This window comes from Mustela lutreola, chromosome 6, assembly GCF_030435805.1.
Source record: "Mustela lutreola isolate mMusLut2 chromosome 6, mMusLut2.pri, whole genome shotgun sequence".
NCBI lineage: Eukaryota > Metazoa > Chordata > Mammalia > Carnivora > Mustelidae > Mustela > Mustela lutreola.
The window spans coordinates 92,055,913-92,083,191 of record NC_081295.1 but is presented as its reverse complement, the minus strand read 5'-3'; the positions used below and the strand labels follow the sequence as shown (position 1 = coordinate 92,083,191).

Here is a 27,279-nt window from a genome sequence, read left to right as displayed (position 1 = left end):
TTAATTAAAAAAAGTTTTTTTTCTAATATATGGTTTATGCATAGGAAGCATGATCTCTAGGAATTATCTTGTTTTTTTTTCTAAAAATAATCCATGCCAAATTAGGGTTATTTCTTATTTTTAATAATGTTCCTAGGTAGGACAATCAAAGCAATACTTTTTTCCTTTAAAAAACATTTTATTTTAAAATAATTTTTAGATTTACAGAGCCATTGCAGAGATATTACAGAGCTCCAATATGTTCTTTACCAGCTTTCCTTAAACATGTTCACTTTTAACTTTAAATAAATAATACATTTCCCAAAAGAACAACATACAGATATACTTTTGAAACCAATATGTGCATTTCAGCCAAATATTTTACAAAGTTTAGCACAGTTTTTTTTTTTAAATACAAATACATCATAGAGAAGTGTAGGCCAGCAGGTAGTATGGTTTAGTATAGTTGGTAGGATAAGGAAAATGTTGATTAATAATACCATGTATGAAAAGATTGACAGACTTTTATTGGCCTGTAAATTTCTTAGGAGCCAATATTGTGATGTTACTAATAAGAAAAAGGTTGTTGTTGTTATTGTTGTTTGTCTTATTTAGTGTTTAGGCACCATCCTAGAGGATGGACTTTGACACAGTAGAGAATGTCTGAAGGAGAGTGATTAGAGGGTGAAGAAACCTGAAAACATGTCTTATAAGAAGTGGTTGAAGGAATTTGAGGCAGCTTGACCTATAAAAGAATCATGAGAGACTATGGACTCTGAAAAACAGTCTTAGGGGCTTGAAGTGGTGGGGGGGTGGGAGGTTGGGGTACCAGGTGGTGGGTATTATAGAGGGCACGGATTGCATGGAGCACTGGGTATGGTGAAAAAATAATGAATACTGTTTTTCTGAAAATAAATTAATTAATTAAAAAAAAGAAGAAATGTTACTGGAAGCAAATAAACTACATTGCAGTTCTCTCAAAAAAAAAAAAAAAAAGAAAGAAAGAAAGAAATGGGGCTGAGAAAGATCGCAGTCCTCAAATATTTGAAGTACATCCACATGGAGGAGAACAGACTTGTAGTCGTAGGCAAAGAAACCAGGTAGAAATGAGGGCTGTTATGAAAGAAGGAAGGAACTAGAAATGGAAGGAGCTGGAGGTATCCACAGTGACCCCCAGGCATTGAGTTGGAGTCACTACGGAAGGCTGGTCACACTGATGCAAATACTTTCTGGACGGCATCCAGTCTGGCAGGGAATGCAGAGGCGCCTTTTGAGACATGTAAATCTGACGTGCTAACAAAACTTGCAAGTAGAAATCTCTGTATCTGACAATATTGGCAGAAATTTTGGAGTCTGCCTCTGAGAAATCCTGATTTTATCTTAATGACAGCCAGATTAAAAATTAACATATCTAAACCAATAGGGGTAAGATGAGGCATCATTTCTGTGGACTGGATAATGAATTGAGTTTTGATATTTGTAAGCTTCAAGAACTATTGAATTCAGGAGATCTCAAAAATTGAATGTTAGTAGAAGTCCCGGTCCTTTGATTTCTCAAAGGCATGTCTCTTTGGGCAGGGGTCTTGCATGAAGTCCTACCCAGAGTCTCCTGAGAACACACCTCCTCCCACACCGACTGCCCCCTCGTCTGGATCACAGCACTCAGGGAAAACCACATCGGGATCCCTAGGGAATGGGAGTGCTGGGCAAGACTCAACTAAAACCAAGCAAAGGAAAAGAAAAAAGGTCAGTGATAAGTTTTATCTTGTTTTGGTTTTCTTTTTTTTTGTTTTCCCGGTGCAGAATGGATGAAGTTTGGTGTGCTTCAGAGATATGGAAAGTCTGCTCCATTTTTCTCATAATTCAAGTTTTTAGAAACAGCCAGTTTGTGCTTAACCATACTTAATGACTTCTACTCCAGCTCTTTTAACAGCTTTCTTCTGGATAAAGCAAGATTCCGATTTTTTTCTAACATTTTACTATAAAAATTTTCAAACATACAAAAATAATAAGAGAATTATAGACAACACCATAGATCTTCTATTTAGATTCTACAGTGAACATTGTACTATATTTGCTGTATTATCTACATATTTATGTATTTACATTCATTATATCGGCACATCTAATTATTCTTTTGTCCATCTGTCAATTCATCCTTTTTTTTTTTTTTTTTTTTTTACTATATTGCAAAGTAAGCTACAGATATTAGTACACTTCTTGGCTTAATAATTCACTATGTATAATTTTTATGGTTTTTTTAAAGGTAAAGTTTATACAAGGTGAACCATTCAGTTACCATTTGATGAGTATTGACAGGCCTATAAACCTATTGTTTTCTCAGTCCTTGAGACGTAAAACATTATCATCAGTTTAGAAAGTTCCTGCCACCACAGAGAGGCAATCATTGTCCTGATTTTTTTTCATCATAGATTGGTTTTTTCTGTCCTAGAAATCATATAAAGAAGATGCTGTATATACTCTTTTGAGTGAAATTTCTTTTACTCCTAGGATGTTTTTCTGAAATTTGTTTTTCAGTAGAAGTGTAATTTATTCTTCTTTATGGCTGAGTAATGTGCCATTGTATGAATACCTCAAAGTATTTATTCTCATTTTGGTGGACACCTAGGCTGTTTCCAGTTTGTGAGGTATTAGGAGTAAATCTGTTATGAGCATTATTGTACAAGTCTTCAGGGGCAAATGCCTTCATTTTTCTTAGGTAAATAGCTAGGAATGAAATTACTGACCATGCTATCCACAGTCATAGAGTGTATATGTGTTTGTATTTAAAGAAACTCTAAGACCTTATTTTTCCCCCCAAAAATGGATGTGTCATTTTATACTTCCACTATTGTACGTGAGGTTCCAGTTGTTTCACATGTTCGTCAACTCCTGGTGTTATCATTGTTTTTATTTTTAACCATTCTAATGGATATTTAATGGTGACTCATTACACTTTGAGTTTGCATTTCCTTGAAATTTAATGAATTTACTGACATGGCTAGATATAGTTCAACTATTTTGCTGTTTGTTTTCTGCTTAGTCTATTTTTGATCCTCAGTTTGTCTTTCTTGTCTTAATTTTGGATTGTTTACTATTCAAAAAATTCATTTTAATTCATCTACTCAATTCTTAGTGATACCCCTTTGTATCATTTTTTCAGTGGTTATGCTAAGGATTATAATATATCCTTAAATTTTCAGTGTACTTGGAGTTACTGCACTACTTACATAAAATGTGAGACACTTACATTTATAAGACTGATGTACTTTACTCTTGAGACTTCCTTTATGCTATAGTCATTATACCTCTTACATTTTCGTATGTTATAAACCATAATATTATTTGTGTTTTAAGGAATCAAATGTATCTCAATGAAATTAAGAATAAAAATAGACTAACTTTACCATCCCCACTGTTCCTCATTTCTCTCTCTCTCTGGTTCTCTCTCTCTCTCTTTCTCTCTTTTTTTATGCTCAGACTGCCTTCTGGTATTACTTTCCTATTTTGCTCTACTATATTTTATTTTAGGATTTGTTATGGTGCATGTTGGCTGGTAATGGTTTCTCTTAGTTTTCATATTTCTGAAAATACCCTTTTCTTTCATTTTTAGAAGATATTTTCACAGGACATAGAATTCTGGGTTGGTAGTTTTAATTTTAGTACTTTAATGATATCATTCTACTGTTTTCTGGCATCCATTGTTTTAATCATATGTCAGTAGTTTGTATTATTGTTTCTGTGTTTGTAATGTGTTATTTTTCTCTAGATGCTTTCAGGATTGTAACTTTATTTTTGGTTTTCAGCAGTTTGACCATGCTATTCACAGACATGAATTTCTTTGTATTTGTCCTACTTAGGGTTCATTGAGCTTCTTGAATATTGGTTTATGACTTTAACTGTTTGGGGGAAATATTCAACAATTACTTCTTCAGATATTTTTTTCTGCTTCTTTCACTGTCTCTCCTCCACTTCAGAGACTCCAAGGCTTATTTGTTATTTACTTTGATATTGTCCCACAGGTACTTATTTAATTTCTCTTTCAATCTTTTCTCTCTGTTCTTTAGGTTGGATAAATTCTATTAATATTTCTTTATGTTCCAGACTCCTCTGTTAGCTTCAGTCTGTTTCATGTCCAGTGATTTTTTCCCTTGTGATATTTTATTTTATACTTTCATAATTTCCACTTGAATTCTTTTTAGTTTTTATTTATCTAGTTTTTTTATTTCTCATTTATTACAGGTTTATTTTCCTTGATCTTCTTGAGCACAGTTATAATAGCTACTTTAAAATCCTTCTTTGTGGCTCAGTCAGTTGAATGTCTGTCTTCAGCTCAGTCATGATCCCAGGGTCCCAGGATGGAGTCCATATCAGGCTCCCCACTCAGCAGGGAGTCTGTTTCTCCCTCCGACCCTCCCCCTTCTCGTGCTCACTGTCTCTTTCTCTCTCAAATAAATAAATGAAAATCCTGAAATAAAATAAAACCCTTCTTTTATCAATTAATATGTGGATTATTTTAGTCTCCATTGAGTATAAGTCACGGTTTCTTTGAGACTTCTTTAGGCTCAGTGGAGACCAAAATAATGCCTCCTCTCTTGGTCAGTTCTTGCTTGTCTAGTAGTTTTGAATTATATCTTGGACATCACAGATAATATATGGTAGAGATTTTTTTGTTCTGTTATATTCCTTTGAAGAATTGTTGGTGTTAATAGTGGTGGCGATGTGGGCATGTGTGTTAAGCATGCAGTTTGCTATTCTACAATCAACTCTAAATTTCAAACCCAAATTCCTCTTCATTGACAGCAGCTTAGAATCTCTCCTCAGTTCATTTAGCTTTAACTGGTTCTTGAATTCAGTACCACAGAGAAATAGATTTGGGTAAAGTTTGTATGGTGAATTTGGGGTTCTCCTTCTTTGATTTTGCCTTTTTTGGGTATTTTCTTCCTCACTTTATACCTACTGTGCATGCCCTGACCTCTGGCCTATACTTCTTAGAGTCTCTAAGGTTGTGTGCCTCCTATCCTGACTGGGGCCTGCCCTTATCCTAAAAGAGTAAAAACAGGAAACTCAAGCCACTGCCTTTCTCTTCTTGTAAATTTGGCATTCCCCTTTCCAGTTTCCGCCTGGTTTTGATCAATCTCTATCACTTTCATGTTCTTGTTTTTTATAATTTGTCTAATGTGATACTTTTTATCTAAAACTCAGTTGCTACAGTAAGAATCATTTGCCATTACAAGTAGTGGAGTCATACCAAGATATAATTTTAAAATGATAGTAAGCACATTTAAGTTTAGCCACATATCTGGTTTCCTCTTCCATTTACAAAACAACAGAGCTCAGTGCTTATTTACTAAGGGGAAATTTGAACTATAAGGAACTTATGCATATTGTAAAGTAGCTTTAGAGAATGTTGGCTATAATGCTTCAGCTCACTTAATAACTAAAACTAGGTTAACAAAGTGTTACCTAAAAGACCTCTTAAGTGGACTGAAGTTGTATGTAAGAAGTAAGAAGAAGTTGTAATTAACCTGATATAATCGTGCATTTGTATATAAAAATTTCAAGAATTCTCAAAGACATATAAAGAAGTATTTTTTCTCCTACATATTTAAACATTTCTCTCCTAATCTTGTTGAAAGCTATTGCATTAATCCGTGACATCAGAATAATGTCCCACTTTAAAGCTATTAATTATTTCTCCATTCATCCACATCTTTCTACATTCAGATTCTTGCTGTGTTTTCATTTTTACTCCTTGGAAACTTCCACTATGGTGGTAACATGGTATGATTCATTCCACATGAAATAAGAAAGCCTCTTAGAAGCTTTCTTGTCCTAGAAGATGAGAAATCTGATGTATAGCCATATTCTGATAGTTTCACTATAATCTTGAGCAAGTCCTTTATCTTCACTTTCTCATCTATAAAATTGGGTGGGACTTGGAAATGTTTAGAATAGTTGATACCTTGCATTCCTTCCAGATTTAGTAATGTACGAATCCTTAAAATTATTGATTCTCTTGTCTTCTCCTTAAGTACTTTTTGTTTTAATTTCCTTAAAGGAAAGAGTTTTCTACTTATATAGAACTAGAGTTTTAACAATTAACATCTCAATTAAACTTTGAAATGAGAAAATTAACTGTTAAAACTAAATTAAATTAAATTAAAATTAAAATTAACTATACTAAATATTGTAACCTTTGGCCAAAGAATGGCCCATCTTCATCCAAAAAGACATCCTCCATAAACATAAAACTCTGGGAAAGCTATTTGTACAACATTGAATAGAAGGAAGACACTTGCCTTGCCAGTCAGATTATATATCAACCTTTTTGGTCAGTGAGTAATAAAATTATTAGTAATAGTAGTCTAACCTTTCATTTGCTCTAATCCGAGATACGTGTTACTCTGTAAGAACGAATGTTTCAAGTTTAACAAAAGATCTAGTCCACCGTTATGTGGAAAGACTAAGTGGCAATTATCGAGATTCCAAGTTCTTCTTAAATTTGGATTTTCCTGGCAAGGGAAAGCTGAGAAAGAACAGGATGATTTAACTTGGCAACAATTTTTTTTAAAAGTCAGGACAGGTACAGACATGTGTAAGAGATCCAGCAGCGACAGAAGTTTCAATATAGCTTCCTTGGACCACATTTGATTTACCAATTCATCTTTCCCATTCTGAGTGTGCCAACACTTTATGATATCCTTTATGTTTAAATTTTCAAAAATGGAACATATTTAACAAAATACTGAGTCCTGATGTCTAAAGAGTGCTGAAATCTCTGCCAAAATAGACTGTTTCCTTGAGCAAAGTACAGGCTGCCTGGTAAAGTTCTCCCTCAGATGTCAGGTCCACTTCCTCTTACCTGCATTCATACTCTGTTCTTGCTTTCTTCCACTTTATGTATGTCTCTTGGTCCAAAAGCTGATGCTTGGTACAGGAAGGTGAAGTATCTTATGGAATCCTCCATATTCCTGGATTTGAGTACCATGGCTCTACTTATCCTTGCTGGCTGATGCCAAGTAAAATGTCTCATTAGTTTGAACTCTCAGCTGTGGTCCAAGAAAGCTCTATTGAAACTTCTGTATAAAATTCTAGAGTCACTGCTAAGTTAAAATTCTCAACCTGGTATGAATTTTGGATTTGAATGGATTAAAAGTACCTTGGTGAAGGCCTGAATGTTGGCATAAATATGAAGAGATCAATTGAGGTGGCAACAACACTGGAAATACATCATTTCGGATTTAAGGGTTCCCTTCAAAGAACTCAATGGGCAAATCAAGAAAGTGTAGGAGTGTGTATGGTAACTGCATGTTATTTACAGTTACTTAATTCTAGCAAATAAACCTGAAGTTAGCATAATAGAAAATCTAACGTTTTCCACAAAATTGGATATTTCCATTTTTATGTTAGCTTCACCTTTTTGTCAAAGAGCACGATTCAGCTATAAATTTCTAGCTTATGCTTCCTTCCACATTCTGAAATCCTATTTGATTACCATGCCAGAGCCTCTGAGAGATTTTGACCTAAATGTTCTATGGTTTTGACAAAAACCAGCTTCATCGGGGAAAGTAAGGAAGAGTAGAATCTTACATTGGCCATGGAGGAAAGAAATAAAAAACAAACCTAAGTTGCAAGGATAAAGGAGATTCCATAGAGGAACTTCCCACCCAACATAATATGCAGGATACTGACCCTCTTGACACCTCTCTTCTGTATTTCCATTGGGAAACTTAACTCTAGATCCAGCTAAATATTTGCATTCATTTCCATAAATGGGTAGACTGCCTCAACCGTTAATGAGTCTCTGTTAGTCCTATTCATCTTTTGGGGTCAAATGAACATAGAGAAGAGCCTGTGCCTTTATCAGGTACCTAGTAATTGCATTTCCAACTGACACAAAGTACTTGGAATAAGAACCAAGAAAGCACTCAAAAAAAAAAAAAAAAAAAAATCCTGTGTACTTTTTTATCAGTGCCAAATGAAGGGTTAAGTTAACAATTTGTGTTATTTGGGGCATTGCAGATCTGTTATTAGGGTATTGTTGGAATGAAATTGAGAAAGATATTCTAAAGTAAATTCCTATTTGACTTCTTTCAATATCTTGGTAAAATAATAAAAATAATCAAGATCTGCTTTGTTTTACATTTCATATCTTATTTCAGGTTCAGCTTGGATAATTAGCCAATGCTCTCATTTAATCGGAATTTTCAAATTTTATTACTAGTTATAGGAAAAGCATGCACAAGGTAAAGAAAACACATTTGAAAAGTACAGAAGGATATACAGTGAAAAATGTCTCTTCTGATCCATGTCCTTTAAACACACAGTTAGACTCCAAAAGATAAGGTATTACTATTCCTGATTTTTGGTATACCCTTACAAAAAAATGGTCTGTTTGAATAATTATGTAGTGTTCAGTCTTTTTAAAAAATCAGTGGTAACATAGTACCACCCAGTAGGACACCTTGCATTTTTTCACACCATACATCGTAGAGATAGTTACATTGGAGTATATATGGAACTCCCTTGTTCTTTTTGGTACTTACTATAGTTTCTGTTTCATTAAATGGATATACTATAATTTATTTTAGTGTTCTCTCATTGATGAACATTTAGTTCATCAATCCTAAGTGTATATATACAGTGAGTTCTGCAGTGAGTGAGTGTGTGTGTGTGACTCTGATAGATATATAGATATAGACCTATATAAAATTTTATAACTGTGTAATATATCTGTAGGATAAATTCTTAGATGTGAAATTGGGTCCAAATGGTTGTACACTTTCACTTGATAAGATTTTGCCAAATTACTATCCATAAAGGTCATATTAGTTATACTCCTACAAGGAATTATGAAATTGGTAATTGTAGTAATTATCAGAAAAACAAGTAATGATTATGTGACCATGACTGACTTATAGAATACAGTTAGAGTTATACACATACTACTATTTCTTTCTCTTGATTCTGTAATGTTAATGACTGACATCTGCTATCCACTGCAGTAGAAAGCAATTATAATTATTAGCCCTGTTTTACAGTTGAGGAAGCCGAAGTGCAGAGATATTATATAACCTGACAGAACTGGTAACGGATAGGCTTTGGATCAGGTATTTGGGAAACCAGAGCCTGCAAGTGAGCCATGAAACTATCTTCTTCCTATTGAAGTTTTAAATTTTTTTAAATTTAAATTCAATTAGCCAAGGTATAGTACACCATAAGTTTTTGGTACAATGTTGAGCGATTCGTTAGTCCAGTATAACACCCAGTCTCATCATATTTAAATAGTATTACATACATTTCTTAAGCTGGTATCCATACTTTCTTTGCAAATAGTCCTTTTCTTCCATGTGTCTTTTTATACTTTCAAACTTGCCTTTTACACGTGAGGCAGATTAAAATAGAAAGGTTTTGTTTTATTTTATTTTTGCCCTGAGGACACCTAGAAAATTAGAAACCAAGTTAAAATGATTGTCTGTGACAGCTCCAGTATTATAAATAAATATATAGCAATCTCATATTTTTCATTTTAAAATTGATGACCCTCAAGTTATTTCAGAAATATGCCCAACAAGCTCCCAAGAAACATTTACAATAATAAATGTTTAAGTGTTTTTTTTTTTAAAAAAAACAGCTTCCTGCAGTTCTGTTAGCAATCCCCCATGAAAATTCTCATCTGCGCACGAGTGGTTCTATTCTCCTGGACCTTGACGTGAGGGCCTAGGTGAAATATTGTGGGCATAAAAATTGCATTTGGTAGGTCTGCTAGGAAGGGGTCACGTCAAAGTCATCTTTGACTTGTTAACACAATCTTTTTTTAAACGTTTTGTATAGCAGCAGGAACGTGCATCCTGAAGGGGGGGGAGCATCCATTTTATAAAAGTTTATTTTCATATTTTACACACTGTAGTTCTGTTATGTGTTTTTGATTTAGTAACAATTTATGTGTTTTTCTGTCGCAGAGCACCGCGGCCTGTGGTGTTGAGGCTCACAGCGATGCCATCCAGCCCTGCCACATCAGAGAGGCCGTTCGACGCTATGGCCACAAGATTGGCCCCCTTTCCCCATTCACAGTACGTAATAACAGAGTTATAAAAAGTTATATTTATAATCTGAAAGAATTTTGATTTTCAAGTGGTCAAATGAAGAAGCAATGGAATTGTTGAAAGCAATTTGTGGTGGCTGTAATTTTGTTGTATAAAAGTGGCATAATTCTCTTGGGAAATAAAAGTTAGTCATTTTTGTCTCTTTTTGGAAGGACGAATTTTTTTCTACAAAATATTATTTTCTTTCAATTACAAATTATGCTTTTTTTTGCTGGGGCTTATATTTTCTGTTTTTCAAAGCTTAGGTTTATAAAACCTTTTTGTCAAATTATATGTCTCCAAATATTGCTAGAAGCACTTTATATTTTAAAATCGGTTAGATTGGCAATACCACTTCTATCAGATGTCCTGCTCCTAAACCTACTCTGAGTTGGAAGAAGTGATTTCGTCACTGGCTTTGAAGTAGGCTGAAATGCAGATACTCTTTCACATCTTCAGATGGTTTTAAAGCTTATAATCAGGGTTCGTTGTTGTTGTTGTTCTTGTTGTTGTTTTAATGGAGAATTAAAGACTTTATTTTTTAATAGCCTAAGGAAATTGTGTGTGTGTGTGTGTGTGTGTGTGTGTTTTAATTAGGTGCTCATCTTGTGGCCCTTTTTAAAAATCCTTTATTCATGTTAATAGAACTTTCTCCAAGTCTTTGTTTATGAGGCATTGGTTTGATTTTCAGAAAGTGAGGTTGGATTTAAGACTGAGTAACAGCAGAATTTATTGTCTGTTTGCTTTCTTTTTATTGACTTCTGCTTTACTATACCAAAGCAGAGTATATACATATAACAATATGTATGTATATATATACATACATGCATACATAAGTGTAACAGAGTGTATGTTTTCTTCTGAGAGAGAAATTTTCTCCTGGATTTTACTGTGACCTGTTGATAGAAATCATGATTTCTTCTTCATTAGATCATCTGTTTTTCCCATTTTTTAGTTAAAGGGAATGCTTTCTTTCCATTCTTTATTGTCATTAGTTAATTGTATGGATTCTCACTGTTACAGCAAGCATTTATCAGAAGCCTTTTATGTATGTCTTCAGAAGCTTTTTGTAATGATAAGTATTATTTTCACTTTTGTTTAGTATTTAGAATCTGTCTTCTATCTTATGAGAACATGATTTCAGTACTGCTGATGAAAGCACTATATCCTTCTACATGCGTATTTTTAGATGATTACAATTGAAAGGGCAGAATGAAATCAAGCATCTCTTGTTTTATTTTTTCTATTTTTCTATTTTTCTATTTTTTCTATTTTCTATATTTCTATTTTTTCTATTATTTTTCATGATAGGTGAGACTACTTTTAGTGATGAGTCAAAAGAAAGATGAAATTTACAAAATAGGAGATGACTGATAGAATTTAAAAACAGCTGTCTTTTGACAAAGGATTAAACATACCAAGTCCACATTTAAGAGCCAACTAATAACTAATAGCTAAAAGGTTGAGGCATTGGAGTGGAGAGAGAAGGAAAAGAAGGTAGTTTTGATAATAATGTAGAAGTTAGAGAGTAGCAAGGGGAAGCTGGTGTTTTGAGAAAAAAACCTAAAATGGTAACTAAAATAATGAATTAAAATTATATAACAGAACATGTATCTAATATAAGGAGAAAATCTTCCATTCATAATGTCTTTGGTATTTCCTCAAAAGGAGGTGGTGGTGGCTCCTTCATTCTTCCACCTTTTTTATACTTAACTTGGTTAATGTTATTGGTTGATGCCATTGTGTGTGTGTGTCTATGTGTGTCTGTGTGTGTGTGTATGTGTGTATTCATTCCCTCATGTCTAACTGGTATCCTGTTACCCGTGCAAGGTTGCTTTGATAATCTAAAATTGTGGCATATGGTCAGAAAATGTACTTTAAACTTAGTTCAGATACAATTTAAGCTAATTTTTATCTAATAAACATATAACCAATATGATTTTTAAGTTAATGATACAAGTTTTAAATGCTTAATTTAAATAGATCTGGAAAAATAGAACCATTACCAGAACACAGCAAGTGGTTAAAAAAAATCATCAGAGAGGGGCACCTGCATGTTTATCATCCCCTAGAAAGGACCCAGCTTGAGAGGTCTGCTTCATTACCTTGGGCCATACTAATTTGTCCAGGCTGCAGGACTGAATGTGCTTACTCTATTTTATATCATGATTAATATAATCAGGGAAATACAGTTTCATGGTATACATTACAGTACATAAATCTGCCCTTTATTTTTATTGAAGTATCGTTGACACACATAAGCTTAAGGCGTACAGCATAGTGATTCCACCTCCCTATGTATCACGCTCTGCTCACCACAAGTGTAGCTACCATCTGTCACTGTGTGACACTATTATAATATCATTGACTATATTCCTCATGGTGTACCTCTCATAAATCTGCCTTTTAAATTAGTTAAAAATTCACTTTAAAGTGGGAGAGATTTTATTATACCTAGACTGTGTATCTGTATCTGCCATGGCTCCCACATACCTTCAGCTTTCTCAAAGGAGTTGCTTCTGATGTTGGGGAATCCTGTTGTCCCATTCCCTGATGCCCACTCCCAGAGATATACTTCATGCTGCACTAGGGACTCTTTGCTACCTGGGCTTTGAGCTGCAGCTTGTAAGAAGAGAGGAGATATGTTGACTGCCTCTATAGTAAGCCTAGGTTGAGACCTAAATTTTCATACGGCAAGGCTGAGCTCAGTCACCTCCAGCATAACACCTCCTGTGTAAACTAAAATGCTCATGAACAATTCATTTATGTATATGAAACATAGAAATTGTCTATGCTCCTTGTCATTCCAAATCTGAAGTGCTTGTCTGGTGTAGATATATATGTGATATCTAATTTAGAATATCCAAACTTGATTCGTATGTAGGAATTCCCAGTAATTGGAAATTGATTTAGAGAATTAAAGAAACAATCAATAGGTTACACAGAAATTTAATTCCAATTTCAATAATAGAGCAGTAAAAATCTGCTTTTAGTGAGTCATCCTCCTGTCTTCCACCATATTATGACTGTTGATATAATTTTGTACAAAATCCCAGCTTGATCTATTTCAGAACTGCAGTTCACTGCATAAAGAATTATGAGTTCTTCACCTTGGTTATTAGTTGGAATGATAGAAGAAAAGAATGATTGAAGCCCTCTTAGGTGGAGGTGAGGAAGAAGAGCACAGGTGCTGGCACGGAGAGGAAGGGGGCGGAGAGCTGAAACAGCCTGGCTGTGAGGACGTGCGAGTCGTGGAGACACTTGTAAACCACCATCTCCACTCACCCTGTTAGAGCAGTACTGTGTTTAGCTTATTGGTTTTAGTTGGTGATTGCTTTCTTTTTAAAAAAAAAATAATTAATTAATTTTTTTACTAACATATAATGTATTATTTGTTTTGGGGGTAAAGGTCTGTGATTCATCAGTCTTCCACAATTCACAGTGCTGGTGACTGCTTTCTTTTCCCTGTTCTCATTCATTCTCAGTCCTATGCAGAAGGTCAGAGAAAATATCATACCTAAAGGATTGAATTATTTCAATAATTATTTTTCTGACATTAAATTATTAATTAGACTAATTGATGGAACCAAGGCTAAAACTCCCAGCTCCAGAATCTGCTCCCTCAATACATTTTTCCAGCTGTCCCCACCCCAATATACCTGACTTTCTGTGTACACATAGTAAAGAAGAGTTTTAAAAACTAATCTTAGTTTTTGCCTATTTTTCCTATAACTCTGAAAATCATGTCAGAAAGTGTGATTTGTAGTCATTACTTTACAGTATGTATGCATCCTCAGATGTCCTAAGTGACTTTGATGCTCGTCATCTTATGTTGTCCTTGCACTCAGAGTAGCTGGTATTTACAGAAGTTATATCGGGTAGTGATTGGCTGCTGTTCCTAGAGCCGTGGTTTAGATCCCACCTCTGCCACCTGCTAGCTAAGTAGCATTAAGGAAGTTTCTTACGCTCTCTATGGTTCAGTTTCATCTGTAAAACATGTAATAATAGAACATATGATAGAATTTAAGGAGTACTGTGAACTTGATGTGCGATAAGCTCTTTTTGCTTGTTTTTGTTTCAAACTTTTATTTAAATTCTAGTTAGTTAACACAGAGTGTAATACTGGTATTAGGAATAGAATTTAGTGATTTATCACTTACATACAACACCCAGTGCTCATCCCAACAAGTGCCCTCCTTAATTCCCATCACCCACGTAACCCATCACCCATTTAACCCAGCCCCCCACCCTCCAGCAGCCGTGTTTGTTCTCTATCGTTAACAGTCTATTTCCTGGTTTGCCTCTCCTTTTCTTCCCCCTCCCCCCTGCCGCCATGTTCATCTGTTTTGTTTCTTAAATTCTATCTGAATGGAATTACATGATAATTGTCCTATTTGTCTTTCTCTGACTGACTGGGTTCACTTAGGATAATTCACTCTAGTGCTATGCAAGTTGTTGCAAATGGTCAGATTCAGAAGGGTTTTGATGGCTGCATAATACTCCAGTGTGTGTGTGTGTGTGTGTGCGCGCGCACACGCCTGCACCACATCTTTATCCATTTATCAGTTGATGAATATTTGGGCTTTTTTCATAATTTGGCTGTTACTGGTGATGTAAACATCATGGTGCATGTGTCCATTGGAATCAGTATTTTTGTATTTTGGGCAAAGACCTAGTAGTACAACTGCTGTGTCATAGGGTAGCTCTGTTTTTAACTTTTTGAGGAATCTCCATAATGTTTTCCAGAGTAGCTGCACCGTTTGCATTCCCACCATCAGTGTTAGAAGGTTCCTGTTTCTCTGCATCCTTACCAACATCTGCTGTTTCCTGTGGTGTCAATTTTAGCCATTCTGACCTATATGACGTAGTATCTCATTGAGGTTTTGATTTGTATTTCCCTAATGATGAGTGATGTTGAGCATCTTTTCATGTGTCTGTTGGCCATCTGGATATCTTCTTTGGAAAAATGTTTGTTCATGTCTTCTGCCCATTTCTTACCTGGATAATATGTTTTTTGGGTGACATGTGATAAGCTCTTAATAAATTATACTAATAATAGTGGAAATAGCAATGGTAGTAGTAGTAGTAGTAGCTATAGTATATTTTCTAAAAGGTCTGAAATAGGAATACAAACAGACTGAAATAGAAACCACCCCCCCACCACCCAGTCACACAAACACACACACAAAAACACAGAGGCTACACTTCATGATGCCCAAAGAAACCGAAACTTGAGGGGCGCCTGGGTGGCTCAGTGGGTTTAAGCCTCTGCCTTCAGCTCAGATCATGATCCCAGGGTCCTGGGATCGAGCCCCGCATTGGGCTTTCTGCTCAGCAGGGAGCCTGCTTCCTCCTCTCTCTCTGCCTACTTCTTGGCCTACTTGTGATCTCTGTCTGTCAAATAAATAAAATCTTTAAAAAGAAAAAAAGAAACCGAAACTTGAAAAATAATGTGGTTTCTTATCAGACTAATTGTTTTTACCATTAAAATTTAAATACCATTTAAAGATAATTATTTCTGAGAATAACTGTGTTCATTTTTACTTTGGGGATTGGTAATGGTTGAAGAACATTAATCACATTGTCACCATAAAAATAAGGTCTCAAGAACTGAATTGCATAGTTGTCACTCTGTTTTTGCATACTAGCTAGATTTTGCATACTAGCTCTTATAAAACAGAAATCTGAAGAAAAAAATAAATGTCATGGTCTCAGATTTATAAAGCTTCATCCAATTCAACTTATGTAAGATTGTATATTTGTGTAAGTTATTGAAAAAATTTTTAGAGACTGGTGAGTATCTTAAAGTTGGTAGTAATTTTTTTAAATTATTTCCTCATTTTTTTTCTCTCATCCTTTGAAAAAACGCTTTCTTTTTCATAAAGGAAGACAGTGGGGGAAAGTTGCTTTCTACCTAGACATGTTTCTCAGAGTTCAGTATCTGGTAATTCCCTTATGGATCCATGCATCCATTGGAAAGCAGTTCTATCTTCATGAAGAAAGATCTTGCTTGATAGAAGCTTTCTTTTTTTTTTTTTTTATTATGATCAGTTAGCTAACATATAGTAGTACATCATTAGTTTTTTATTATGATCAGTTAGCTAACATATAGTAGTACCTCATTAGTTTTTGGTGTAGTGTTCAGTGTTTCATTAGTTGAATATAATACCCAGTGCTCCTCACCACACATGCCCTCCTTAATACCCATCACCCATTTACCCCATTCCCCAACCCCTTCCCTCTGTAACCCTCAGTTTCTTTCCTGAAGTCCAGAGTCTCTCATGGTTTGTCTCCCTCTCTGATTTCTTTCCATTCAGTTTTCCCTCCCTTCCCCTGTAGTCTTCCACACTATTCCTATGTGACACATATGAATGAAACCATATGATAATTACCTTTCTCTGCTTAACTTATTTTACTAACTATAATACCTTCCAGTTCCATCTATATTGATGCAAATGGTGAGTATTCATCCTTTTTGATGGCTGAGTAATAGTCCATTGTATATATAAACCACATCTTCTTTATCCATTCATCTGTTGAAGGACATCTTGGCCCTTCTACAGTTTGGCTATTGTGGACAATGCTGCCATGAACACTGGGGTGCACATGCCCCTTCCTTTCACTACATCTGTATCTTTGGGGTAAATACCTAGTAGTACAGTTGGCTGGGTTGTAGGGTAGTCCTATTTTTAACTTCTTGAGGAACTTCCAGAGTGGCTGAACCAGCTTGCATTCCCACCAACAGTGTAAGAGAGTTCCCTTTTCTCCACAGCCTCACCAATACTAGTTTCCTATCTTGTTAATTTTTGCCATTCTGACTGCTGTAATGAGATATTGGTGGTATCTCATTGTGGTTTTGATTTGTATTTCCCTGATGGGAAATAGTGACGTTGAATTAGTGATGTTCCTAGTGATGTTGAACATTTTTTCATGTGTCTATTAGCCATTTGTTTGTCTTCTTTGGAGACCTGTCTGTTCATCCCTCAGTTTTTAAATTTTTTTTCATGGTTCCAATTTCTTCATTTCTTTAGTAATTTTTTGCATTTACTGAAATTAGTGCTGGTATGTTAGAAAATTAAGAAAATATACAATAGTGAAGGGCAAATAAAACTTACTTTAAGAAGGATATCAGCACATCCCAATAAAAGGTATAGCAAAAGATTTAAATGAATTGTCCTATCAGAAATTGATATTTAATTGTTTGAAGAATACTTTCTTTTCTCAGCCTAAAAATTAAAATGCTTTTGGTAATGGTTTTTTTAAAATCTTCTTAGAATTTCCTTGTGCATGTTTAGAAGGAAAAAGCATTTAAAATTTGTGTGAATGAAGTGTTTTTTAGGGAAAATAATACTCCAAAGAGTTACCCAGTATACTGATTGTTTATCATGCAGAAGAAGGTCAGACATGTGTTTTATCCAGATCCTTGCTTTTCACAAGCAGTGAGCGGTGCCCATCGTCTACTTACTCTGAAGCATAATCCAGCTCTCTATGGCAAGTGCTCTAAATGGCTGATATAAAATCAGGTGTATAATTTTGAAAGCCAGAAAAAGGAAACTGTGTTCATTGGGTGAGATGACATAATCCAGCGTGTAATGCCCAAATCTATTTTAGCTCCTCCTGAATAATATTCACCTAGAAAAACATGTTAACCCTCTGAGGTTGCTTGTTATCAGGTGATTTTCTATTGCACTAGAATAGGGAGACAGTAAAGTTGGTTTTTTTTTTAAGCATGGTCATTAACCTATAAAATACCTTCAGCAAATCCTTAGAAGCGAGTCATGCTTTAGTGTCCATTAGCTGCCTTAAATTCTCAGACAGAATCACAGTATTTTAAATCCAGCTGAGATTTGCAAAAGCCAGTGAGCCTCAGCATCAGAGAAACTTCACAGTGTACCCAGAGGCCCCTTGCGAGGGAGCAACAGGGCTGACCCTGGAATCTGGCCTCCCTACTCTCCATTGACTGCTCTTCCACTCTGGCCATTGACTTTGATGCAGGGAGATCTGTTATGGATGCTAAGGATCCTCTCATATCTTTGGTTCTTGAGGACTGTTGAAAGTAGACACAGAGGTATCGAAAATGTGATATTTCCTTTAGGAATGCCTCACATTAAGCTTTTAAAAACAAAAGCAGTATAGCGGATTGCTTTGACTATTTTGATCTAGACTTTCACATTCATCAAAAATTCTTATGTCATAATTACGTTAGATTTGCTGGCATTTTATTTGTTCAACCTGGAAAATGAAATGTCACAAAATATTAGAATAATTTTCTAAAATAAATACCAAAGATAAATCGGGTAAGAATTCTTAAATATTTGTGTTTTTGACTGGAAGCAAAAATCTTCTCAATAAATTTTTTGGAAGTACTAAATCTATCCTTCTAGATTGGAGGCACATACCATTTTATGGTTGTGGGCTACAGATTCTCAGAAATAAATTAACATATGTTGTATTTATCATATAAGAATAATGTTAAAGTCAGTGTTCTCTAGGAAAATTCTGTGAAACTTTTAATGTAGTTGTTTTTAATTTTGAAATAGGGTGGGGGGATTGCAGTGATGAAATTCATTATGTCAAATTTCATGAAATTACAGTTTCTCTAGGTGAGAAACAGTTGAATATCAGGAATTTCATATGGTTCAACTAACACAGTGTTCACTTTAGAATTAGGGAGAGAATGTTTGAAATTTAGAAATAAAGAAGTTGAAAGAGTTTGGCAGAGAAGATCATTAAAATCTGAAATGAGTGTTGGTTGATCAAATAATAATTTAAGTACTATTTTAGAAGAAACTTTTCACTTCCATTATGTTATTTATCCTCACAACACAGCAAGATGAGTATTAATTATCCCCACTTTCTAAGTATGAAAACTGAGATTTAGAGAAAAATTAAGTGGCTAGTTTAAAGTTACATAGTAAGTCCCAGAGCTCTATCTGTGGACAGGAATATTTTGTCGTTCCCTGGGACCATGAGCTTCAGTGAAGTCTCACTCATCCTACTCATTAAACTTCCTCTTTGCAGAATGGTCTCTGTTCTTAACTCTTTAAGTAGTCTTGGCCTGGAAACACGAGATCATATTTTCTAAACTGCATGTGTCGAAGGCAAGTGTTCCAAGAAGTGTTAAAACGTGTTCCACTAGAAAAGGGTTTCTTCGTAAGATAGTTCAAAAAATTTGTGTGTTATATCTAGAAGATCCACTCAAAATCTCATTCATTAAGAAAAGTCAAGGTATGGCGTGCCTGGGTGGCTCAGTGGATTAAAGCCTCTGCATTCGGCTTAGGCCATGGTCTCAGGGTCCTGGGCTTGAACCTCACATCGGGCTCTCTGCTCAGCAGGGAGCCTGCTTTCCCCTCTCTCTCTGTCTGCTGCTCTACTTGTGATCTATGTCAAATAAATAAATAAAAATCTTAAAAAAAAAAAGAAAAGTTAAGCTGTTTCAAAAATGAAGTTGCAGGTGACATTGTAATATATCCATCACAGTGTCTATATTTTCTTTTATTTATTCAGTATTGAGAAGTTTTGATTCACAAATATATAGCAGTTTTACTAATGTTCTTTTTTTTTTTTTTTTTTTTACTAATGTTCTGCAATAGTCTTGGCCCAAAAGAAAAATAGTTAGAACTTTTTGTTTAAAAGTTGTTTCACTAATAATACCTAACAAATGCTCACATTTTTAAACTGGTAATGTTAAAAATTAAAATATGGATTTCTAATCCAGGGTACTTCCTCATGGATTTCTGGAAAATATTTTTTAAGGTTTCTTAAAATATGATAAGCAAGTCAATGTCATAAAGAAAATCTCATTCACCTGACATCCCTTCTCTGACAGATATTTACTGAATAAGTTTCAAGGTCCAATTTATTTTGCTTTGCCCATTGAATCCAAATTTGGTGAACTTCATTAATGAAACTGTCTCTGCTATATAAGCATAGCATCATAATTTTGTATTGCCAGATAGAGGCGGCACCGCCCCATTATACTGTAAAAGCTGTTCAGTTAATTTTTCTTAATTATCAGACAGAAAGGGGGGAGAAAGAAAGCAAGATCTTCTCTCATTTGAACCCCTCCATCTACGACAATATCTTAAGTTGGGGCAGCCAGCGAATTTGTTTGTAAGAACTTATCCAGTTCCAATTTGAAAATTCTGCTGTCAGTAACAACTAGGTTGTCTCTAGTAAATAGTTATTATTCAAACACATTTTGCTTTTTTCTGCCTTCACTTCTATGTTAGTAGTAAAGACCTCAAATTTGGGTTGGCATGTAGTATAGATCCTAAAGTGATGTACTCAAACTTCCACAGCTGTATAGAGAATATTTATCTGGTCTACTTTAAATATCAAAAAATAAAGTAACAAAACACAAATTTGAAGACATAACTTGCTAATCAACAAAACATTTATAAGAAGTTTAAATATAAAACATGAGATGACAGAACCTTTATTCTGAATAGCACAGAAATTGTAAATGGATGTTCAAATCAAACATCAGGAGGCCCCTGAAAATCCTTCAAAAATTCCTAGAGTTTTCAGGAACACAGCGTGAAAAGGCGAAAACCTGTATTCCCTAATGGAGGCCATATTCAAAATAGAAATGAAAGGTGAGAGCCCTAACCAGCCCTGTGTATTTTCTCCAACTTTGTGTCCTTCAAAGATTTTTAAATATTGAAGTAGTTCAAGATGTTAACATATTTCTACTTATTGTAAAAGGCAGGCTGTATTTTGAATAATAGAGGAAAAATTCAAACATGACTGCACGGAAAGAGCAGTGATTTACAACAAAGAGAAACTTCTTGAGTAGAATATCCTAAAAGGATGAGATCTTGAGATTTAACTGTGTTACTGTAGTTTTTAAGGTTTTGCAGTCTTCTGAATGGAGAAAGTGTGGGAAAATATTTAGAGTGACTCCCAGAAGGAAATTATTCTTTCTTTAAAAAAAAAAAAATCATGGATTCTTTTAACTCATATATTCATGAAAGCAGCAAAAGGATTAGTTGGGAGGAAAGAACCTCAGCTGACATATTTCTAAACTTAAAAATTATACTCTAAAAATGGCGAGAATCTTAAGTCTGTGAATAAATACGAAAATTATATATATTGAGTTAGACATACAGCTCCAGTAAATTAAGTTGTTTACATTCACCTAGCAAAAATACTATTTAAATTTTCAGTGAATATTTTATATCTGACTGGATGAATATTAGAAAGGGCACACTGGTTTTATTAAAATACATTGCTTATTGACCATTGCCAGAAACATCTAACATTCATAAGTGTGTTTTGTTTAAGTAAAACATTTGTGTACTGTTTTATTGATAGTGTGACAAAAATCTCCTCCCACAGCCATGATGAGAACCTGTTGAACTGGAGATGATTTACTTTTTGATGATTTCTTAAATAGTGTTACGTACTTTAGTCTTACAAATATAATCATTGAACTGTCACTTAATTTACTGATGCAGTTGCCGAGTTAATCCCACAACATAATAAGTGGATTGTTTTAAGTGGAAAATTTACACCTTCCCAAAATGAAATGGATACCTAGCTTTTATTGTACCCAACGTGTATTTAAGGCTATATCCAAGGTAGGAAAAATATGCAGGAAAAAAAAATAATTACGTCTTGTTTTCCTGACTGGTGTTTTAATTATGATTTGATTTAAACCAAATCCCCTAGGCTATGTATGCACAGATCAAATATTCCACCCCCACACACTGCCTCTGCATGACCCCAAGCTGTGAGAAGAGAAAATTCACGGCCCATATGTCAGTCAGATGTTAATTCTTGCCCTGGCACCTGGATAGGCTCTCCCACCTGACTGGAGTGCACTTGCAGTTCTGGGCATATACCCAAAATGTGGAGTAGGCTCTCCAGATCTGGAAATATTTTGGCTGATTAGTTGGCAGAGGTCACGAGGGCAGAGTCCAGTGTCGGGCTCTGAATTTGCCCAGGTGCATTCAAGGTGACAGTTGGGCAGCTGTGCCCCTGATGGAAATACCAGGGAGGGAGGATTTTAGTTGACTCTCCGGCTCCAGAAGTTCACAGCCTGGCCTACAGGTTCCTGTCAATTCCAATTCAAACACTTATGCAGATTTTATAGTTTCCAGTAGAGAAGTTAGAAACTACATTTCTGGCTCTGATTTAATTCTTCATTCCTGATCTAACCTAAAACACCTATTCCTATATTTTAGACTAATTAGGTAAGAGCCCAATATGTAAGTTATAGCTGACAAGCACTTCTCATCCAAGCAAGCCTACAGTGTACGAGAGAGAGAGAGAGAGGAGTCTTCTCTTGAAAGTCTTTCTCTTGAAAGGAAAACTAGCCTGGGCTCTACCATGTTTTTGTGTTTTCTCTGAGTCACTGTCTGAAGAAAACAGTAATAGGGGTTGATCCTCATGTGGGTAAACTGCCCTCAGTTTTCAATGGCAAGCAATATCTTTCACACACACAACCAGCTCACAAATGGTTGAAGTTTAAAAAAAAAAAAAAAAGAATAAGGAGGTAAGGCAAGACTCTGTACCACTACAAGTCCATCTGTCACCCACCACTGCTGGAAAACCAGTTCAGAGCACGTGCCTTGCTGCCAGGGTGACCACACACTTCACATACAAAGGAGAGCACTTGCCCTCTGAGTTTGGACTAAGTTGAACAGTCTGTTTGGCAAAATTTGTATTTGTACAGTTGAACTCCTCACCACTGAAAGTAGAAGGACCAGTATTAACATCCTTACATGTCCTCAGTCCCCTACAGATCTGATATCTCTGTTTATTCATTCAATAAACACTTCCCAAGTATTGTGTCAGCAATCTGTTGAAGTGGGGGTACGGAACTCGGAGATAACTAGCTGTCTCAACACATGTGTTGGATGTGATGAAGGCAAAGGAGATGTGCATGCTACTGGTGTTGCAACCAAAGTTTGGGTAAAGTGTTTCAAGTATAGAGGAGGAGGGCACTATCTGCCTGAGGAAGTCAGGGAAGCTATGGGGGGCCATTAACATTTGAACTGAGCTTATGAAGCAGAGCTAAGGGAAATAACTAAGAATTCTAGGGGAAACTGGAAGGGGAGGTGAACCATGAGAGACTATGGACTCTGAAAAACAATCTGAGGGTTTTGAAGGGGGGTGGGTGGGAGGTTGGGGTACCAGGTGGTGGATATTATAGAGGGCACAGATTGCATGGAGCACTGGGGTGGTGCAAAAATAATGAATACTGTTATGCTGAAAATAAATTTAAAAAAAAAGAATTCTGAAAAGATAATTCAGGTAGAAGAAGAGCAGGGGGACACTTGGGGTGGCTCAGTAGTTAAGCCTCTGTCTTCGACTCAGGTCATGATCTCAGGGGCCTGGGATCGAGTTCTGCATTGGACTCTCTGCTCAGCGGAGAGTCTGCTTCTCCCTCAACCCTGCTCATGCTCTGTCTCTTACTCTCTCTCAAATATATAAGTAAAATCTTTTTAGAAAGAGAGAGAGAAAGAAAGAACAGAACAGGAATAAAATGGGATGTGAGGGGAGGCTAGGTGTATGAAAGCAGTCTGTTAAGGCAGAGGTGAGGAACCGAGTCTGGAGTACCTTGAGGGGAGATGAAGCCTCAAAGGCAGGGTGATGACAGTTTGAGGACTTTGAATTCCAAGCCGGTTTAGCTAGACTTTATGATGTAGGCCAACACTTACCTAACCATGCTCTGCAGAAACCCCAGGTTATCATGCAGGCGTCGTGCAAGGAAGAAAGCATTTTCTCTAAATAATGCAGATGAGTTTTTATCTCTGATAAAAATATACACTGGGTTCTCAGGAAGATTTTGTTTGGAAGATTTCTTTTTAACAACTAATACGATCACCAAGGGGCTGTTTGAAAGTTTGGGAGCAAGGGGTTGATATGCACAAATCCATAAAGTAGAAAAATAACTCACATGATGATGTAGAGGAGGGACTAGGGTTGGGGAGTAGAATAGGCACAGAGGCCAACTAGGTGTTATAAGCCAGAATCCAGAAAAATCTCCACTAAGGCAATGACATTAACACTAGAGAAGATAGACTCAAGAGATATTTGGAATCAAGAATAAATAGAACATGACCCTGAATGAAAGAATAAAAGATGACATACTGATAACTTAGGTCAGTGCAAAAAACAGACAAAAATATTCTCAGGAATATTGGTGGGGAGCTCAATGCTTGGATCACCTGAACTTAAAAAAATATATATTTAAAAATTAAAAAACAAAATAATAAAAAAACTCTAGCTTTCTGTTTGAACTTCTGGGAGTGTTTTATATATGAGTATGACCAGGAAGTCCCACATATTATTATGCCTTTTTGGTGAACAAATTGACTCTCTAAGCATTCATGAATTTGGTCACGCATTCCTGAAGGATGACTGTAACCAGATTTCAAAAATGTTTTCGTCATGAAAGCCATTCCCGCAGCAGCTTTGCACTAGTGTGAGATGCAAAGCATCATTTTTCTAAACTTTGATGAGCAGTTTCATCTCCATGTGAAACCTGTCTCTACCACCACGCACACATACCCCCAAAAGAAATTGTAAGGAAGGAGCACAACACTGACTCAGACACCAGATTTTGGAGGACTGATGGAGGGGGACGCTGTTGGCGTGTTTTCCGCACACTCGCCAAAGGCACGAGAATGCTTCTCCATGGAGACCGGTCGTGTGCAGCCCAGCCTTGCCCATACCACTTCTCCACCTCGGCAAGCACTTCCAGGCTGTAAGCAGCCCAGTCTCAAATTCAGACTTTCAGCCCTTCCTCGCTAAGAGCCCCTCCTTCAGATTTATGAAAGAAAACATTTCTTTCTCTGAAAGGTTTTTGTACACCGCATCTGGAAGTGTTTATTTCAGTGGCATGTAAGCTATCTGTGGATTTAGTTAGCACCAGACCCCCTTTTGTGTACTCCTGCCTTGAAAATGTTATAAATGATCTTATTGAATCTGTGCCAGTGTGCACATGGTTTGGCTGAAGGCTGCATATATCCCTTACCTGCCAGTCACCTTTGATTTATGTTCCTTCTGCTAAGCTTTTACCTTCCAAAAATGGTGCCACTGCACTGTCCTCTAAATCATACTATTGGTTAAATTACTCCAAGATGAGTTGGTATGTTTTGGGTTGCCTATGGACAGATGAATTTATATTTGTCCGCCCTTATCCACTTTGAGTAAAGCCACTTAGAGGGGAAGATTGGACATGTTATGTCATCGATCTCTCTGTTCCAAATGAATACCACCTGAAACACGATGCCAAGTCAAGACCAAAGTGACAAAGAAGTGTTCTTTGGCATCCACTTCTGCTACGAGACTTTTTTTTGTCTTGCAAATAAGTCTGTGTCTTGAGCAGAGTCTGTGGTGGGGACTTTTCATTTCTCAGAAAAGGGGAAATAGAGTCTCAAACAAAACAAGCAAACCTCATCACAAAGATAGAGGCTTGGTAGGTTTTCCATAGTTGTACTAATTTGTGAGGTTTATGGTGTTTTCTGGAGAAAAGCAGGTGGCTTGGTAGTTATTTCAAATGTGGGCTATTTGTGGTAGTGGTTTTGAGGGGTTTCATATTTCTGAAGAGCTGTTTTAAGAGCATTGGACAAAATGATGCATCGTTTTGAACTCTTTTTCTAGGAGTGCACTGGCCGTGGAACAGGCTATCAGTTATCGCCACCGAGGGTAACCTTAATACTCAGAGTGAATTTGCTAATGAGGAAGTCAATGTTGTGCTCAGAGAGCATGACATGATTGATACAGTTTTTAAAGTAGGTTTTTAAACACTCTAAATATCTCACTTCAGCTTTGCAAAGATCTGCTCTTCTTCTATTCTATACGGTGGTAGAGGAACATTTTTCTGTTTCGTGATTGTGCTTGCAATGGTGTGGAAGCCTTTAAAACAACTTATGATCATACAGATCTCAGTATCATAGTTCACACACTATTATAAGCAAAGGAAAGAACTTCTGGACTGCTTGGCTGGGGTCCCACTAAGCCTGAAGGTATATACCCCAACAGACTTCATTGATACTCCTCAAAATTGATTTGGAACTCCCTGTGTTCCATCAAGGTGGAAGGTGTCTCAGGAATGTGTCAGTCATATTCGAATGGTTGACAGTCATGGTACTGACGTGCTTTTCAGGGAAGCATTAAAGGTAAGACTGCTGTTGTTAGAGAAAGTCAGCATCAGAGATGTGGGCACAGTATTTGCATTAAGTAGGCACTTTTATTAAAAAGAGAAAATAATACACACACACATATAGAATCTTTTAGATAGTTATAATGTGTGTGTGTATTGTATGTGTGTGTACATGCAAACACACCCATATATAGGGTCCCTTTTAAAAAGATTTCTAAGGGTTTTAAATGTGTATCATTTCATCATTACAGCACCCCAGAAGGTGGTACCATTGTTAGCATCCTGAATAAATAATAATTTATTTATTATTAATATATTGATAATATCCTGAATAAATAAAAGATTGTCTTTAATGAACCAAAAATTTCACTGATACTGTTTGCTGTAGAGCATCATTTAACATTCTACCATCTTTGATGGCTTTTCAAAAGTTTTGAGTCCGATGACTTGTCTGAGCTACATTTTAATCACTTCTAAAAATTAACGATTTTTAGTAAATATTTATTAAAAACACTTGAAAGCTCCTAGCACAGTGCTAAAATATAAAGATACTCCAAAAAATGCAAAGAATGCTTTCTTTTAAAGTCATTACTATCCTAGTAGAATTCAAAAGTAAAGAAGGCGGCCAGTTTACTAAGACTCCTTGGAAAAGGAGTCTCAACCTGACCTCTCAGTGTGAGATGGAAACCCAAACACTGATTGACCATCTTTGTAGCCCTCAGAGAATCCCTTAATGTCTCTTTTTCCACTTCCACATGTATAAAATGCGTAACTTTATAGTTTCGCAGTATCTTGAGATTTATGAATGATAGACTTCTTTCCTGCCACACATTTCTGCCCTTGTGTGGGCAAACAGGCCCAAGCTGAGGACTGCTTTACTTCCGGTGGTGGTGGCATTACTGACCACATATGGGCAGTGAGGCTTAGATGCCAAAAGAGTATAGGGTGAAAAGATGAAAAGCCACAGAAATTGTCAGTTGCAAAAGTAACTGCCAAAAGCTTTTCCAGGAATGGGAGTTAAGAGAAGTTGGAAGCTTTAGGTTGAAAGGAAAGAATGAAAGATGTAGTACATTGCAGATGGACTTTAATTATAAG

The 27,279-nt window shown here is 35.9% G+C and overlaps 1 protein-coding gene across 6 annotated transcripts in view; it reads left to right on the top strand.

The window, feature by feature from the left end:
* SUPT3H (SPT3 homolog, SAGA and STAGA complex component) overlaps positions 1-27,279 on the top strand; it is a 574,885-nt gene that overhangs the window by 456,063 nt on the left and 91,543 nt on the right. For all 6 annotated transcript variants that reach the window (XM_059178140.1, XM_059178143.1, XM_059178142.1 and 3 more), the window contains exons 10-11: positions 1,558-1,725; positions 9,945-10,055. In XM_059178140.1, the coding sequence (XP_059034123.1) occupies positions 1,558-1,725; positions 9,945-10,055 (279 nt within the window). The remainder of the gene's footprint in view (positions 1-1,557; positions 1,726-9,944; positions 10,056-27,279) is intronic.